The sequence below is a fragment of the Danio aesculapii genome, chromosome 9, assembly GCF_903798145.1.
Source record: "Danio aesculapii chromosome 9, fDanAes4.1, whole genome shotgun sequence".
NCBI lineage: Eukaryota > Metazoa > Chordata > Actinopteri > Cypriniformes > Danionidae > Danio > Danio aesculapii.
This window is the reverse complement of record NC_079443.1, coordinates 24595819-24613986: the sequence shown is the minus strand read 5'-3', so window position 1 is coordinate 24613986 and position 18168 is coordinate 24595819. Positions and strand designations below refer to the sequence as shown.

At 35.7% G+C, this 18168-nt stretch overlaps 1 protein-coding gene across 1 annotated transcript in view; it reads right to left on the bottom strand.

Annotated features, from left to right (window-relative positions):
* The window catches only part of tmem163a (transmembrane protein 163a), a 67141-nt gene that overhangs the window by 48336 nt on the left and 637 nt on the right, over positions 1-18168 (bottom strand). The window contains exon 2 of the mRNA XM_056465257.1: positions 10068-10187. Coding sequence (XP_056321232.1) covers positions 10068-10187 — 120 coding nt within the window. The remainder of the gene's footprint in view (positions 1-10067; positions 10188-18168) is intronic.

Genomic DNA, 18168 nt, shown 5'->3' with positions numbered 1-18168 from the left:
AATCAACATGAACAATAAACAAAACAAAGGTCAAATATATGGTGAGGCAAGACAATGATAATGCTTGGTAATGCTCACTTACAGGATACAAGGCTCAGCCCACAGGTGTGTGTGTATGGTGTGTATATAGTCCATGTCATTATTAATCATGAGCTTCAGCTGTGAAGGGTGTGTTTGAGAGTGTCCAGATTACTGTCAGCTGTGGCAGGAGTTGATAGGTGCAATGACTTGTGGGAGTTGTAGTTCGCCTGAAAGTGAGGGCTCTCCAGCAGCCTGCAAGTGCAACACTGCCGGTGGTCATAACAGTAAGTATAATACTAGCTTAGTTTAAAAATATGGGACAATTTATCTTTGTTATAATCGCATTAGAAAACGCTATGGCCAATGAATTGTCAGACTGTGTTATGTCTATGTTATGAATGGCCTGTTTTTCACCATCATTTTACACTCACAGCATATACATGAGAATGAGGAAGCAATGGTGATTCCATGTACTGGACTCTTATTATTCAGCCGTGACAAGGTGCATCCAGATTTTCATTATATGGCACCTATAACACATGAAGTTGCTGAAAAAAGTGTAATCTTAGGGTCTATAAGATCACATAATGATTCTACAATGTTTTAATTTAACATAAAACAAATTTCAGAGTTACAAAAATGTTGTATGAGTAGTAGTCTTGTATAATATGCTTAAAAAATAATTTTAGACAGTTCATGATTCTAATAACTTATAGAATTAGACAAGCTTCCAGACTATGTAAATGTAAACATTAAATAAATTCTGCAAAATTGTAATGAGACAACTGGAATATTTAAAGAAATAAAAAAGAAAATTATTATTATTCATGGCCCCACCATCTATCTAATGTACAATAAATTGATCTCCTAAATGCTTGGTTGATCTTGATTTGAGATGCCTGTCAGCAGGACAGTAGTAAAGACAGACAGTTGGGAATAAAGTGCAGCTGCAGTGTTTAAATCTTGACTGTATTTTGGCACTGTGCGTGTGCATATAGCCAATTCCACTGTGAAAGTAATAGCATGAAGTGCATGTCAGGCTGAAGCTGATGAAGACAGGTCCATCGTAATGATACAGCACTAAAACAAGACTCAACAACCTCTTAGTGAAGCCGCTCTAATGGGCGATATTATATTTCACACACACCATTTTCATAACCCTTAATTTACTCTGACCAGCGCTGTATGTAATATCTGGAGAACTGGGCTTCAGTTGGATAAATGTCAGCTCAATTAAAGCATGCTAAGTTTAGATCTGACGTTGCCTACAATCTCATTAGAAAATGTAAAGTTATGATCATGCTGCTTGAGCTCTGTAAGTAACAAAACTGAAATGGATTCAGACACTGATGAGATTAAAAAGCACAGTGACTACAGCACCACACATCAGTGAAAAGGCTGAAATGACAGACTAATGACTCATCATCTTCTCTTCTCACTTTCTGTATTATTTTGGTACTAAGCAACACGAGACCTCATTGGAAGAGCTTAATTAAAATAAAATATTGGAAGGTTCTTGTTATTAATCCATGTATCATGACTTACACTAGAATACAGAATCCCCATGAGCCTCATAAACACAATTCCTCATTTGTAATTTGCTTTGAATAAAATTATTGAATGGAAATTATTCTGTCCAATTAATGTAAAAAATTTGTTCAATTGTTCAATATTTTTAATTTTTAATTGCAGGTACAGTTGAAATCAGAATTATTAGCCCCCTTGAATTATTAGCCCCCTGTTTATTTTTCCCCCAATTTCTGTTTAACGGAGAGAAGATTTTTTTCAACACATTTCTAAACATAATAGTTTCAGTAACTCATTTCTAATAACTGATTTATTTTATCTTTGCCATGATGACAGTAAATAATATTTGACTATATATTTTTCAAGACACTTCTATACAGCTTAAAGTGACATTTAAAGGCCTAACTAGGTTAATTAGGCATGTTAGGGTAATTAGGCAAGTTATTGTATAAGGATGGTTTGTTCTGTAGACTATCAAAAAATATAGCTTAAAGGGGCTACTTATTTTGATCTTAAAAGGGTTTTTAAAAAATTAAAACTGCTTTTATTCTAGCCGAAATAAAACAAATAAGACTTTCACCAAAAGAAACAATATTATTGAACATACTGTGAAAACTTCCTTGCTCTGTTAAACACCATTTGGGAAATATGATAACACACATTCACTTCTCATATTCAGGAATGAAGATCTGATGATCTCTTACTCATTCAAATATACTATAATTTATGTGACATCATTATAATATATCTGACTATTGTCATTGAAATAATATGAACATTTTAACCTAATTGTTGGTATTTTCCAAACATTAATCTTTTTTTGAAAAAACTAATTCTGAAAATTAGCTATGTATGATTTTATTGCAAATTAACTGCCTTTTTATAGTGTTTTGTATTCAGAACAATGCATTACAATACAAATGTTACACAGAAAAAATATGCGATCAATGTCCTTTTCTAAGAACAGCATTCTGTTCATTACAGAAATGTAAAGTGTGAATATAGTGAATGTAGCTCCTGCGGTATGAGGAAGGTGACACTGTAAGAACCAAAGAGACGATCATTTGCATAAAAGGCAAATGTTCTCTGAACACGTATCTGGCATTTATCCAGTAAAAAATCCCGATTTAATTCTGGCAGTTGCTGCGCTTCATCTCAAACCATCTGTAAGATATGAATATTTCTATGCCTTTAATCATTACTAAACGATGCAAGTCGTTTAAAACACAAAGCATGCATAGCAACAACAGCATAATAGTATAAAAGCACTGCCTCATCATTAAGCTCTGATTTAGTTACTACTGCTAACTCTAACAAGCTTTCTAACAAGCACTTTTTTGCTTTCCCAAATTTTTGTGAATTACCTCAGCAATAGGGATGCACAATTCAGAAACCTTTGTTTTTTAAAAAACACTGGTGGCCATTACATCAACAACAGGCATGCACACAAAGTACTAATGATTTACCTCATGGCTTGCATTTTTTGACTTAAAGTAAAAATAAACTGGAAATATCCTTACGGCAGTTTACAACAAACATTAGTATATAACAAACATCAATCTGCATTGCTGTGACTGACATTTAGTTTAAATATGTACTGATAAATGCAACACAAATGACAGCAGAGAGAAAAAAAGCAGCTGAAAACATCTGATCATAGTTATATGAAGGGAAATCTATAGCCTGAGCAGAAAACAATATAAGAGCTTAAAGTGCAGTCAATGCTGGACGGAGATATTAAACCACAGCTCATGACAATGACTGATGAAAGCAGAGATAAAATGTCATGTCCTTCTGCTGATCAGTGCATAACATTGTGAAAAGTAATTAGGTGGAACTAATAAGACATGGAGTTATGGGTAAATCCTTCTTAAGACAAAAATGTCATCAATCATCTGTAAGTAATGCTAGCAAGCTGATGTTGACAACTCAAACGTTGTACTAGAACCTGACTGAAATGACAGCATTTTTTATAATGGTTAAATGATTGTATATCTAATCTGTGACATCTGCATGTTGATTTAATTGTAAATGAAGTGAATAATTAACTTTATTAATCTTTATTTGCATATATATTATATATTAGGGGTTCTCGATGTCTACATTAAAAGGTCCAAATCTGAATTTTTATTAAGGTCCGGAACAATTGATATTACATAACTTGTTTTTGATAAACATCCAAAACACAACACAATTTATTTTTCTTTAAATAAAGTGCATTTTTATTGTGGCAAATGTGGCAAATGTGGCAAAACCACTAATATAAGTGCATTTTTGTACAAAACACAACAAAAGGGAGGCCAAAAAAACAATATCTGGAATGTCTATGTCAGACACAATGCACTCAATGGAGCTAGTGATGTCACTGTGAGGGGTAGGGTTAGCTGTGCATGGGCATTAAAATGTCTTTGTGCCGGCTTGTGGCAAAATAAACACATATTTATCTGTCCGTTCAACTTTCAACTGTCTATTTCCTTCATCAGGTTTTCTTTTCCATGAGACCGACATCTTCATCCATTCAAAGCATTAATTTGCTGCGGTGTGTTAAAGCAGGCGTGTGCACGATTAGCCTGCTTGATCATGTGAAGCCTCGTGTGATCACTGGATGTCATGACAACACGTCACGCAGAAAAACTTTGAATATTTTGCCTTCCGTTTTATTTTGGCTTATATTCTTTTATTTTTTTTACAAATATACAAATAATTAAACTGTTGATTTACAAGGTTTGTGCATTTATCAATGTAGGATATCAACAAGTTGAATCCTTTACGCATGGCCTTGCAATACAAAATGGAGACGGGTCCAGATTAAATATACTCGTGGTCCTGATCGGAACCGGAGTCCGGACTTTGAGAAGTCCTGTTATAAATAGTCAAATATACTCACGTAAGACTGACAATTGAATTAGGGTAGGATGATAATGCATTTTATGCAAGTCAATTCAGCTGAACTACTAAAGATTGAAGTGGACACTAAATTTCCCACTAAAAATCATGATGTATATGGTAATTACACAGAGTAAAATCTTAAGAAACACTTACATCTTAACTGTTTTTATTTCAAATATGAGAACATACTAGACATTTAAACAGAACAAAGGACATTATGCTGCTGCTACTGCTGTTGGTAACTGTTGGTCTGTAAGGATCAGTATTAGTGAATCAAGCATGTGGCAATCAGTTTTAAAATTATTTATTTATTAAATGCTTCAAATTTATCCCAATGTTAATTTACTTTGCTAATTTTAGACATACACTGAAATATACAGTATAATATTTAATTTATATGTTATATTCATGTTAAATATTATTCTGAATGAATCAAAATGTCAGTTGGTTTATTTATATCTGTATGTAAGTATGTTGAAGTATATTTCACCCAGGAGTGCTGAGTGGTTTGATCTGTGACCTAGAAATGGTACACTTTGTGCATTTGGTAGTTGTTTCTAAGAAAAGACCTCCATGATGAGGATTTATGTCCTTGTTTTTTTGTTTGTTTAGAAAATAAGATAATGAAATGGGTTCTCCTGCATGTTTGCTGATCATTTCTCCACAACTTATTATAAAGTGTTACTGACTGTCTCTAAGGCAGTCAAGTGTTAGAATGAATTTCTGAAGCAAACAGCCCCTGCTGTAAGCCTCAATAAATCTCTGGGCTTGTCAAACAAGATGCACTAGCAGAACATATATTATACTTCCTATTGTCCTCTGTGAACATTCTGCAAGGAATATCCTTTCCCAATTCCCTTAAAAATGTAAGTATTCAGGCTAGACCACAAACGCAGCGAAAAACAAGGACAACGGTTGTTGTTCTGAGAATCAAAATATGGTCACAAGCCCCACACGGCTGGCATCACAAGTCTAGATGTCTGTTCATTGAAGAAAGACTTCTTCCACTGAGAATGTGACTGCCGTATCACAGTGACAGTCTAGTGACTGCTGCCACATTATCTGTTACAAAACACAGAGGACGAGTCAAACATGCTGTTTCAGCATGAGTCTTTCAGACTGCTCATGCACAGATGAGCCACGGGATTTACGTAAATTAAGGCAATAGAGGCAGAGAAAATTGGCTGGTACAAACTGTAGTCACAGTCGACGAAGAATTCAAAACAGCTTTTGTAGCTTTTGGAAAGTTCATGGTCTCGTATAACACAGTGACTATTCTCATGTTGAATGTCAAACAACCATGCACTTCATCCCTGACAACTCGTGATAAACACACTGTCTGCTTCATATGAGGCAAATGCCAACTTCCTCTTCTGTATTGCATTTCACATTACGAAATAAAGATTATAAATAGGCAGGCATGACATAATGAAAGTGTATGTGTAAATAGTATTGCGTTGTATGTGTCTGTTTAAAAGCTGTGGTTAAATATAATGGCATACAAAAGCTTTTATATTACAAAAGCTCCAGCTTTCTGGGATGAAAAATTGCTCTTCTCCTTCATTTGAGACATAAAGCATAAATCTGCTGTAAATTTCTGTTAGCTTACATCCACAAACTGTTTTGCTTCTCAGTTCAATTAACCTGTGCTTTTATACAAGATTTTCATATTTTTAAATAAGCTTTTTGCAGAATTATGCCTTACAGTCTTTAGCAAATGAGACAAAGGCAAAAAAAAATAGGATGCTGAGGTAAAATAAGGACAAAACCTTGGCAGGAACAAAGACTATGGGGAGTCATCATCATCATCTGGCAGACAAATACTGAAACATCTTTTAAACCATTTACATTTAGTTTCTCCTTCACTTCCTTTGAGAGCATGTGCAAAAATGATTTATCTTCATAAACACTTGTTTCTAAATGCATTGTGTAATCTTGATAGAAAGCACATTCGCTGTAATGGTAAAATGCATGGCAAATACCTCCCCATCCTTGTTAGCTCTAAATCAAGGGCGTGAAGACAGAAAAAGCATCAAAGGAACCAGGCTGCTAGTGAATCCTCAAATCAACTGAAGAGATGTCAGAAAGCTTTGACATTTTAAAATAAGGATCTGCTGCACAAATGCTATGCCTCCTTTAAAAGAAGCAACATTCCTTGACTGTGTGTTGCCTCAATCTTATGAGCAACTGCAATAAAAGGCTAATGTCAAGAATGTTTTAATGCCAGGAAGCCCCAAATACGATGATCCCATTGAGAGGGGCTCCCTCCTAAATGTGTATTTCATTAAAATGATAATGGTATTCATATTAAAACATACGATTTTTGTTTCTTTCAAAAAAGCTTTGCAGAGCATGTTTTGTTGTTGTTTTACTTCAGATATGAAATAATAAAATGGAATGAATAATGACTTTTTAATAACTGTCTGTTTATCAGACAACCAGAAAATACAATAATATGTTTAAAGTTTAATTAATATGTGTCTGTGTGAAATCCATATTTACAATTAATGCTAGCTTACATTGTTATCCTTAATTGTAAAATCCATCCATGCAAGTTAATCCACTGACAAAAAAAATGTTGGTAATCATCAATCTAAGTTTGACCATTTTCTTCCACATTTGGAGTGGCGATGGTGGCTTTCATAGCAACTGCATCAATATTCTTAACCACATCCCTCTTAACATTAGTTTGCTATCACAGAATTATGTGCAAAAGGAAAGCCCATCCCCCTATTCAATGTCAGCAACTTCTGGCTCTGATCACCTACAACAGGCACAGTTCTGCTCGTCAAAATCTGAACTTCTACAATCTTTGCCAGTTCTAGTCTCAACTAGCTGCCATCCTGATGGATGCCACTGCCTGTTCAAGCTAGTCTCACATAGCCATGGCTTCGACTCAGCAGCATAAGGTCTGGTCCACATTGCAGCTTATTCTGGCCAAGAACAGCCCACTTATACAGGAAAAGACTCAAATTGCCTGGACTCAAAGTGCCTGTGGGGCATTTTCACACCTGCACATTTGTAGCAGTTGTTTTAGCTTCTTGGTTCAGTCCATTTAGGCATAGACTGAATGAAAATGTGAATCAGACTTGGATCTGCAACAAAACACTCACAACAAGATAAAACTACTTGTAAATGAACTTGCAGGTTGCTTGTGGTGAGAATCAATCTGAGCCCAACAGACTAATGAACCCGGCTTTATCACAATATTAGATTAGATTAGATTCAACTTCATTGTCATTACACATGTACAAGTACAAGACAACAAAATGCAGTTTAGGTCTAACCAGGAGTACAATAGCAGCAAGTGCAGGATATGGGTATAAGTTATAAAGTGCAGTTATAGAAAAACTATGGTGACAAATGGATGTACAATGAACATTAGCTATGAACAGAGATTTACAATAAATTAATATATGTACAGGTTGCTATTAATAATCAGAATTGTGCCGATAGATATGAACATAATTACACATATACATGTGCAGTGGGTGTGTAAAGTTCAAATAAATGAATCAGTGCAATGTAGTGCAATGAATATGTGCAATTTTTACATTTGAAAAATATGTGCAGTTTTCACCACCCGCTGCAGTGATATGTGAGATATATAGTGATGTGTGACATATATAACAGTGATACTTCCTATACAACTGCTACAAAAAAAGCCATAATGATCAGAAAGAATCAGAAAGAGCTTTTTTGCAAGGTATGTTCACACATGTAAGGAATTTGTTTTCGTGACAGAGCTTCTACAGTGCATCAGAATTACAGAGACAGGGCAAAAACAGATTTTATAAAAGCTTGTGCTGCAACTTAAGCGTGTGGTGCTATGGTTTCTCCAACTCAAAGGAAGACAGAACTGAGCAGAATGCTATAAACAGGTGCACTATAACCAATGGATTGAGTGTGACATTTGATCCATTTAGAAATATTGCCTTATGGGAGTGAACTAAACCAAGAAGAAACAGCAAAGCTGTATCAACTGTAGTCCCTGTTTCATTCATTCATTCATTCATTTTCTTTTCGGCTTAGTCCCTTTATTCATCAGGGGTTGCCACAGCGGAATGAACCGCCAACTTATCCAGCAAATGTTTTACACAGCGCATGCCCTTCAAGCAGCAACCCATCACTGGGAAACATCCATACACACTGATTCACACACATACAGTACGGACAATTTAGCTTACCCAATTCACCTATACCACATATTTTTGAACTTGTGGGGGAACCCAGAGCACACGGAGGAAACCCACGTGAACATGGGGAGAACATGCAAACTCCACACAGAAATGCCAACTGACACAGCTGGGGCTCGAACCAGCGACCTTCATGCTGATTGAGCTACCCATTGCGCCACCATGCTGCCCCTCCCTGTTTCAGAACTATGTAAACTATATAGAGGTGTTAATAGTCTTTAGATGGGTCATCTGAAATCCATTCTAACACAATAACGAAGTGGCATGAAAAAATGCAATTGTGCTGCCTAAACTGTGAATGGTTGTACAAAATATGTCATAAAAAAGCTTAGCCTTAGCACAATTCAAACACGTTCTTCATGATCGTTATCTCTTCGCCAAACATGATTAATTCGGTTTATTCAGACATGATTCAATTGGCTTATCCATATGTGCTTTCAAACTGTCAAGCACTTTTCTTTACACACTTAATGTTAAGTATAGAGAATGAGAAATGTGCTCACAGCTCAATGCATTCTAGGAATTTGGATCCCATTGACCTCTGTAGGTTAGTGTATCAATTATTCACTGGTTTGGAATAAACTGATTGTAAGCACTCACATCACAAATAAAGAAGATTTTTTTTCTTTGATACCCTGTCACTTATAGATAAGCTCATTGATTTATTTGAGCCAATATCTCTTCATCCGTGCTCGGCTTCTCTAGTTCCACTTTAGTGATGAGACCAAATAATATGCAATTAACATTTTCCACTTCTCAGACACACGAAGACTTTTATAATCAATATACTATACATTAGTCCACTTTATTATGAGTGTTTGCAAGATGTTTTCCTAAAAGTGTAACTATAAAACAGTCTGCTTTTTCTGTGGTGATTTGCATTGGTTTGTATTGTGCTCTCATGAGCGTGACATAAAACATGGTGGAACAAAACTCATCATGACATAGATTCCCATTCTCTATTGACAGCCTAAAGATAATACTGGCTATAACCATGACACTTCCATAGCTGTGTATATTAAAGACAGTTAAGTTCTTAGCATAAGCACTCAACACTTCACCACAACAACAAACCCTCCAATAAGCCTAAAATAAAGGTAAAACTCAAAATGTAAGTCTATACATTTTTTTTCATCTTGCTAATAACATCCATACAATTACACTTTATTTCAATATTTACACACCCTATCTTCCGCTTTAAAAAATGTGTAATGAAAATTAGAAATCTGAATGTTCAAGCTAATTGATTGAAACATCTCCTTTCAAAATGAGCACATTGTCATTCTGTCAGCCAATCAGACTGGAGCTTGGAATTTTCAGTATTGTGTGTAAAATGCATTAGTCTGTGAGCGGTCTGTGGGTGACTGAGAACAGTTCTAACCTCAACAATAGCTGAACATCATGAAAGCTGGAAAAGCAGCACTATGAACTTACTGAAACCTGCCACTGCAAGGATGAGCGTCACCACAATGGATATCCAGGACACCCACAGAGCTTTCTTCCTGTAACTCTGAGCCTCATGAGGCTTCAGGCGCATGCTGCTTTCCAACAGACCTGTCAAAAGAGTACAGAAAACACTGGTTAAAAGACATTATATAATTAAATGAAGTCCACCAAGGGAACAAACAACATGGGCTGATTATTTACTCACCGGACCATGACAGGCATTGAGCCTGGAGAGGGTAGAGATATTAAAGAGCCTCTATATGTCAGATGCAAAGAATGGTAAAATGAATGTGCACTGCCAGAGCAGCGATGTTTCTGTGTTTAATTAGCGGAGCGAAATGGTTTCAACAAGATTTAAATGACACTAATAAATCCAGTTTATCATATATCAAGTCACAAAGCATGACTTTAAACCTCGGTTTAAACAGCCCTGCGAGATCTTTAGCTACTGGAGGATGAAATAAGGCGATAAAATAAGGCTTATTAATGTTAACATAAATGTTAATGTTAGTATTAACTACAACTAAAGGCATTCAACTAAAACTATTTTGTTGTGTGAATTAAAAATTAAATACCTATGTTGAAAATGTCCTGCTGCACAATATTGGAATTGCAATATTTCGTTTTTCTGCGGTATATATTGCGATATGAATATAATATCACAAGATGACTATTTTAGATATATTTCATAGTTTTACATCAGTTGGGCTGATTTTACAAATACAAAAAATAAACAAATTAAAGCACAGATGCAAACAGAACAAAGATATAAACAAAACTAACAGTGCTTTATGCTTTTAGGTTTAGCCTAACAGTATTAAAGAACAGAAACTCAATTATGAAATCTAAAATGACGCTGTATAGTCTTCACTGTATAAATAATTAAAGAACTTAATTTTTGTTAAAGTGATAAACTGTATTATTTCAAAATGGTGTGAAATCTTACAGTGACAGAACACATACAAATAAAATCTTTCACGTTATTAGATTAAATTTAAACTCCACAAAACCTGTCTTCTTAACTGTGGTGGTTCCTCGTTCATCCCAATCCCAACTTGACATAGCCAATCCTGCGATGTAACTATTGCAGGCTCGTACATTGCGATATTGATGCTGAAACTATATATTGTGCAGCCACTATAGAAAGTTTAAAACAATGTTAAAATAATGTAATGTATTTCTCAACCATTGCTTTTGATACATTTTACATATCTTTGCTGAATGAAAGTGCTTATATCTTTTTAAAAAAGGAACTTAATAATTAAAATAAAACTTTGAGCAATAATGTAACAACAAATTCACACTGTGAGCTATAAAATAATCATTCAGAGAAAGAGAGTGGCATTATCTTTTGTTTAAAAAAATGCAGAATGACTTCCACAGGCAACAGCACAACTTACAAACTGCTAGTTAAATGTTTAGCTGTGGTCTCCTCCATCTAATCCAGGACATGCAGTTTTCAACTGATTGTATTTACAGGACAATACATCAGTATTCCTTCAACAGAGTCTTTATCAGACCATTATTAAAGATAAATACTACACCACAGCTCACAAATTTAACTGACTGCAATGATGAATGAGAGCCACAAAACCTGTTGACTGTCTATTATGTAGAGTCCAATATTGTACTGTGCTTGCCAAATAAGTAGAACTCAAATATGCCTCAGTCAACTGTTTAGATAAACGGCAGCTATGTGATTGCGACAGAGAGGGGCTGTGTATGTCATGCACACCACACTGCTCTGGCGGCCTGTGGAAGTCACATGCTGAGGGTTAAGAGCTGAGAGTCAATAAGTGGTTAGTCAGAATGATTGTAAAGAGCGGAAAAAAATGTCACATGTTTTATCTCATCAGCCAGGATTGGGAGCGTGAGTTACATATGGACACACACACAGCATAAGTGACATTTAAAGGCTTAACTAGAATAATTAGGTTAACTAGGCAGGATAGGGTAATTAGGCAAGTTATTGTATAAGGATGGTTTGTTCTGTAGACTATCAAAAAATATACAGCTTAAAGGAGCTAATAATTTTGACCTTAAAATGGTTCTTAAAAAATTAAAAACTGCTATTATTCTAGCCGAAATAAAACAAATAAGACTTTCTCCAGAATAAAAAATATCATCCGACATACAAAATTTCCTTGCTCTGTTAAACATAATTTGGGAAATAATTTTTTTTTTTTAATTCAAAGGGGGACTAATAATTCTGACTTCAACTGTATTTACATATTTTTTTGTTATTATTTTGCCTGACTTCTAGTGATTTACCTGTGTTTAATTGAGTAGATTACCTATAGCTGTGCTTAAACGAAGTGAAAGTCCAAGTTGCGCTCGACTTTGTTTACATGTTTTCCCCGTGTTCACTTGGGTTTCCTCCAGGTGCTCCAGTTTCCCCCACAGTCCAAAAACATGCAGTATAGATGAATTTAATAAGCTAAATTGGCTGTAGTGTATGTGTTTGAATGCAAGAGTGTTTGGGTGTTTCCCAGTGTTGGGTTGCGCCTGGAAGGGCATCCGCTGCGTAAAACATATGTTGGATAAGTTATCGGTTCATTCCTCTGTGGCAACCCCTGATTAATAAAGGGACTAAGCCTAAAAGAAAATTAATGAATTAGTTGGGTTCCAATAAATTCCCCTATTAGATGGTAAAGTCTAGATAGGATACACGGCAGCCAGGAAGTGCGATATGCACATCAATACAGCAGCTATTTTTATGACACTGGATAACAATAATTAATATTTTTACAGTACTGTGACAGTTGGGTTTAGGGTTGGGGTGGACGTTAAAAAATACAATTTATTGGGTAATTTAATAGATAACAATAAATAATACTCGGTACTACTGTTTTTACAGTACTGTGACAGTTGGGTTTATGGTTGGGGTGGGGGTAGATGTTATTAAAATACAATTAATGGCAAATTTAATAAATAATATAAATCATTTCCGTTAACCTCCTGCCACAACCATATCTGATCTAGCAACAACACTTTTAGACCGTGCCTTTGTGTTAGCCCCTTTTACAGTCTATGGTTAGCCCTCATTTGTGTTATGACAGTACAATCCTTTCAGCTTTTTAGTGTGAGAGGAAAGATGTGTTTGGCTGTACCATCATTGATGTGATTGCCTGGACTATTTTTCATTTGTAACTGCTGCCATCCCAAGTGGGTTTTTGCTATTTCCTATTAATTTTGTAGTCACTGTGTGGACCACTTTGTTATTTTGACTTTAGTGATTATTCGGAAAGTTCCTGGTGATCCAACTATTTTGTCACCTCTTAAATCATCCAGTAACAAGCCTACCATATTGAATGGTGACAGAGTTTGTTAACATTGTAAAAGCCCTGGTAATTATGTTATATAGCTTTCCTGCATAGTGGAACTGTATTTGAGTAAACCCTTTCGCATTATGGCTCACATACAGATTCAAGTCTTTCACTTTAGAGAGAGTATTTAAGGTTTTGCAATGAGAGTTATGTATGTTCCGTTAAACAGAATATAACTTCAATCTAAATTGGTGACAGGTGACATGGTAGTGGGAGTTTGTCAATCTTTTCAATTCCTGAAGTAACATTCATTTTATGAATTGACTTAGCTAGATGTAGTGTGTGTGTAGATGTGTGTGGAGTGATTCAAACATGTCACATGAAGTTGTTTCAGTAACTTTCACTGCTGACACTGGTTATTGCGCAAAAGCAGATCCGATTCCTATACATGCTGAAGAGGATGCTTGTCAAGATCATGATGACTTGTCTTTGTGTCCCAATAAATTAATTGCTGCTCAAAGGTTAGACTCTACACTTGCCCCAGAGTTTGAATTGGCTTGGCTAGACAGGAGAAAATGAGTGAGCCTCAGGCATACTTTCTCAAAAATGAGATTCTGATGAGAAAAATGGTGTCTTCCAATTATCCTGATGACTGGAATACAGTCAGCCAAATTAGTTCCAGCAGTCTATCAAGGCATGTTTTTAAGTGTTAAACATAATGGTCTGGCTGGTCGTTTAGGTGTGGTAAAACACATCACCAGATTTTGCAAAAAAAAAAAAAACTAGTTTTAAGTAAGACGTTTCCTATTTTTCTCAGACTTGTTACATTTGCCGAGTGGTAGGGAAGCCCAAGTTTTTCAATCTGCACTTATCATGCTGAACATCAGGGTGCATTGGAGAGGTTTCACCAGGCCTTGGTCTATATTAAGTGTGTATTGTTTTGAGCTCAGGAGAGACTGAGAGGAAGGAAATCCATGGCTACTTTTTGCTTTTTAGTAAGAATAACTTGCGTGCAACCCTGCTGAACTTGTTTTGTCCACAGTCGATTCTTTATTTTTTACTTAAAAATGCTATTCCTGAAAAGCACCACTGTTTCTGAGCAATTTTCACAATTTTGTGCACTTCATACTGAGTGTGAGAAATACCCAGACAAAATATTGATACCAACGACTGGTGGGTAGTTGGAAGCTCTATATAGTGGCCCTTATGTAAGCCAAAAGAAGCTGTCATCTCGATTTCCACCTGGCGATACTCATCCCGAGGCCTCTAGAAATTATGCAGTGCCATTGGTGCGATCCAAGACCTGTAAAGAAATGATGCCAAGGTATCCATAATTCTGGACCAGGCCGTATCCTGAACAGATGCTGTGGCGGTCATGGAGGAGCGGAGAGCATTCCTGAAAGACCCCAGTCACAGACGACTCTTCGCATTGATCCCATGGGCCAGCCTGAACACCCGCCAGTGACCTACTCACACCTGCAGCTTCTCCACGATGGACGTCCAGCGTTCTCCAGCACCCGGCACCTAGACTGCAGCTCTGCATAGGAAGTTTGGCCAGAGGAGAAATGGTCATATCCAACTGAGCATGGTTTCTCTCAAGATTTTTTTCCTTCACTTTCATCAGTTGGTGAGAAGTTTTGTTCCTCGTCTTTGTCACCACTAGCTTGCTTGGTTGGGGACTTGTGGAGCTGCGCATCAGTGGATTTGCTCTTCAGTGTTTGGACTTTCAGCAGTGAAATTTTAACTTCAACTCTGAAAACTGGACTGACACTGTTTCAATTTACTAGAACTTCTATGTTAAGCTACTTTGACACAATCTTCATTGTAAAAGTGCCTTATAAATATACATGAATTGAATTGATCTCCACTGAATATCTTGAGTTTGTCATGTGTGAACATAATTAAACACCATATTGAGAGAATGCCATATGTCGGAAAAGCAAAGAATAGTGTATAGGTACATTCATTCCTAAAATCTGCTATCAGGTTGTTCACATTTAAACCAATGAACAGTTTATAGCAAGCTGAAACATTCAGAGATCCTCAGAAGTTTGTCCAGTCAGCCACTCATTTCCAACTGTGAAAGCTGATATCATTGAGTTGGTGTATAGATTTACATTGTTGTTCAGCGACATTCCTGATGTCAGTTATCGAGCATGATATTGATGTTATTTTACCCTGCCAAATACTGTCCTGAAAACTGACAAGGGTGGATGATTGCAAATTGTGTAGGTTCTGCCATTTAAGTTTAAAACTAAAACTGTTAAAAGAATAATGGCAGGGCCACGAACCGAACATGCTAAGGAGACTGGCATTAGTCACCCCTGACACTTTTCTTAATTATAGTCTGATGGCATTTGGAATGAAAAATGCCCCGAACACTTTTCAGTGGCTCAATAGCACACTGTTGGCTGATGTTTCCAGTTGCACAGCTTACTTTAGACGATGTGGTTTTGTACATCTGCTCATGGCCTCAACAAGTGTATTTATTTAGTCAAGTTCTGACTAATGCTAAATTTACTGTTAACTGAGCCAAATATGGGTAATACAATCACTGTGACAGGGGTCAAGTGTGCTAGATTTATGAGTGGTCCGCTGGCTTTCAAATGCTCCAGTGTTTATGTATCTGTGTAAGCGTTTGATGAAGACCAGTGAAGTAATTGTTATTACTGTAAATGACATTATTTACCACAGGACTGTTCTTTATGAGCATTGATCCTAAATTTTGTTCTTCTAATGCACGACTACACATGAGGAGTCTCAAGCTTAAAAACATGAATGGTCTATGTTACATTGGAACAAAGCAGATGATGACATATTGAAAATGTGACAATCTTTCTGTAGTACCAATTCGACCACAGAGATACACACATATACTGTTGTCAAGCAGCTGATTACTCAGACCATTTAAGATGCCAGAGTTTTTTCAGCACAAAGCTCTGAACGAATTTGGTTTACCAACTCAACTTGTAGGAAAAGCCATAATGGAATAAGCATTATGTAACTTAGAGAAACCAGATATGCTTATCTTTATAAATATATACATAATTTCTGACAAAAGTTGCTGCATATTCAAATTTAATAGATAAATAAGAAACCTTTTAAACATATATTTAGCTTTCAGTGTACAGTTTAGTTTACATCAACTATGAACAATAAAAATAACTAACAATAATTCTCTCTCTCTCTCTCTCTCTCTCTCTCTCTCTCTCTCTCTCTCTCTCTCTCTCTCTCTCTCTCTCTCTCTTTCTCTCTCTCTCTCAATTCAATTCAAAATTGCTTTATTGGCATGACTGTAAAATATACAATATTGCCAGAGCTTGAAATAGGTGGACAAATATAAAATTACAATGAAATATAAAAATAAAAGAATAGAAACAAAAAAATCATAATAATTTAAACATAAATAAATGTGTATGTATATGTAAGAAATAAGAACATTTCAAACCACATTGTTTAACATATAAACACATACACAGACAGAGGGTCACTGTGGTAGACAGTAGAGAAGCACACAGTAATACACACACATTACATAAATGAGTTTATCTCTATCTCTTCCTCTTTAAAGCAAAAATATTTTAACTGGTTGTCAATGTTTTTAATATCACTGATCAACTGGACATAAGTTCTTAATGTGATTGTGACAATATTGTTCTACTGTGAACTAAATTACTTATATTGTGGACGCCGATATTCTTTTACTTTACAACAATTTTTAAAACTATACTGTTGTTGTCGCCCTTGGTGTTAATGGCCCAGTGAACCACGCAAGAACTATCACAAAACTTGTTTGAGCAGCACATAACATGGCCAACCACATGATGTGTTTGTCAGTTAGGGTCAGGATCATCTGAAATGGATTATACCACACATATCCAAGGGCTAATAAAAGTGACTACTTTAGAGCAGACTACAGTTGACTTTGAACACAAATTCCAGTTTCTGATTTTTCATTAATTTGACTTTTTATAAGGCTTCTTAGTCACATTCTAATGCCCCTACAATTTCACTAGTGGAGAATTGAAGGGTCTTATGAATTATTCAGTGGCTCAAACTGACTGCACAGAGGGGAGCTCCAGCATACAGCAACACTCAGATCCTGCAGGTGCAGAGACTAATGCTGCTTCTAAGAGTGGAAGTGCTGATATGAGATGAGATGCACCTCTGAACAGCTCCACTTGAGGTGTGAGTAAGCTGCACATTTGAGCTGTATATTTTGACCATGAGCAAATACAAACTTTCCAGTCGTAAAAACATGAATGAGATTGTAAAAAAATAACAAATCCTTAAAAGGACTGAGACAAAATTACACAAAAATTACAGTTAATAAACTCCATTAGGAAAACCTTTGAACATAATTAGTATTTAAAACTCCTGAAAGTGTTGTCATTTTCATGACTATGCTCAACATGCAGTCAATTTAACTGTAATAAAATCACATACAAATAAAAATGATCTTTTATTTAATTTAAATTATATATATATATATATATATATATATATATATATATATATATATATATATATATATATATATATATATATATATATATATATATATATATAACATGAAACATGACGTTGCACAGCTGACAAGCTACATCACTGCTGACAGCCAAACAGTATCAAAGTTTAAGCCCATAATGGACCCTGATGTTTATATGCAATACAAGAGAACATTCACAAAACTTTGCAATCTTTCCAACATAAAACTTTGACAGCCGCTTTTCATTAGACAGACACGTTGCGACAGCGAGACGTGACGAAACTGAATGAAACAAATGAAGCTGCTCCACTGAAACTATATTTACAAACAGTGT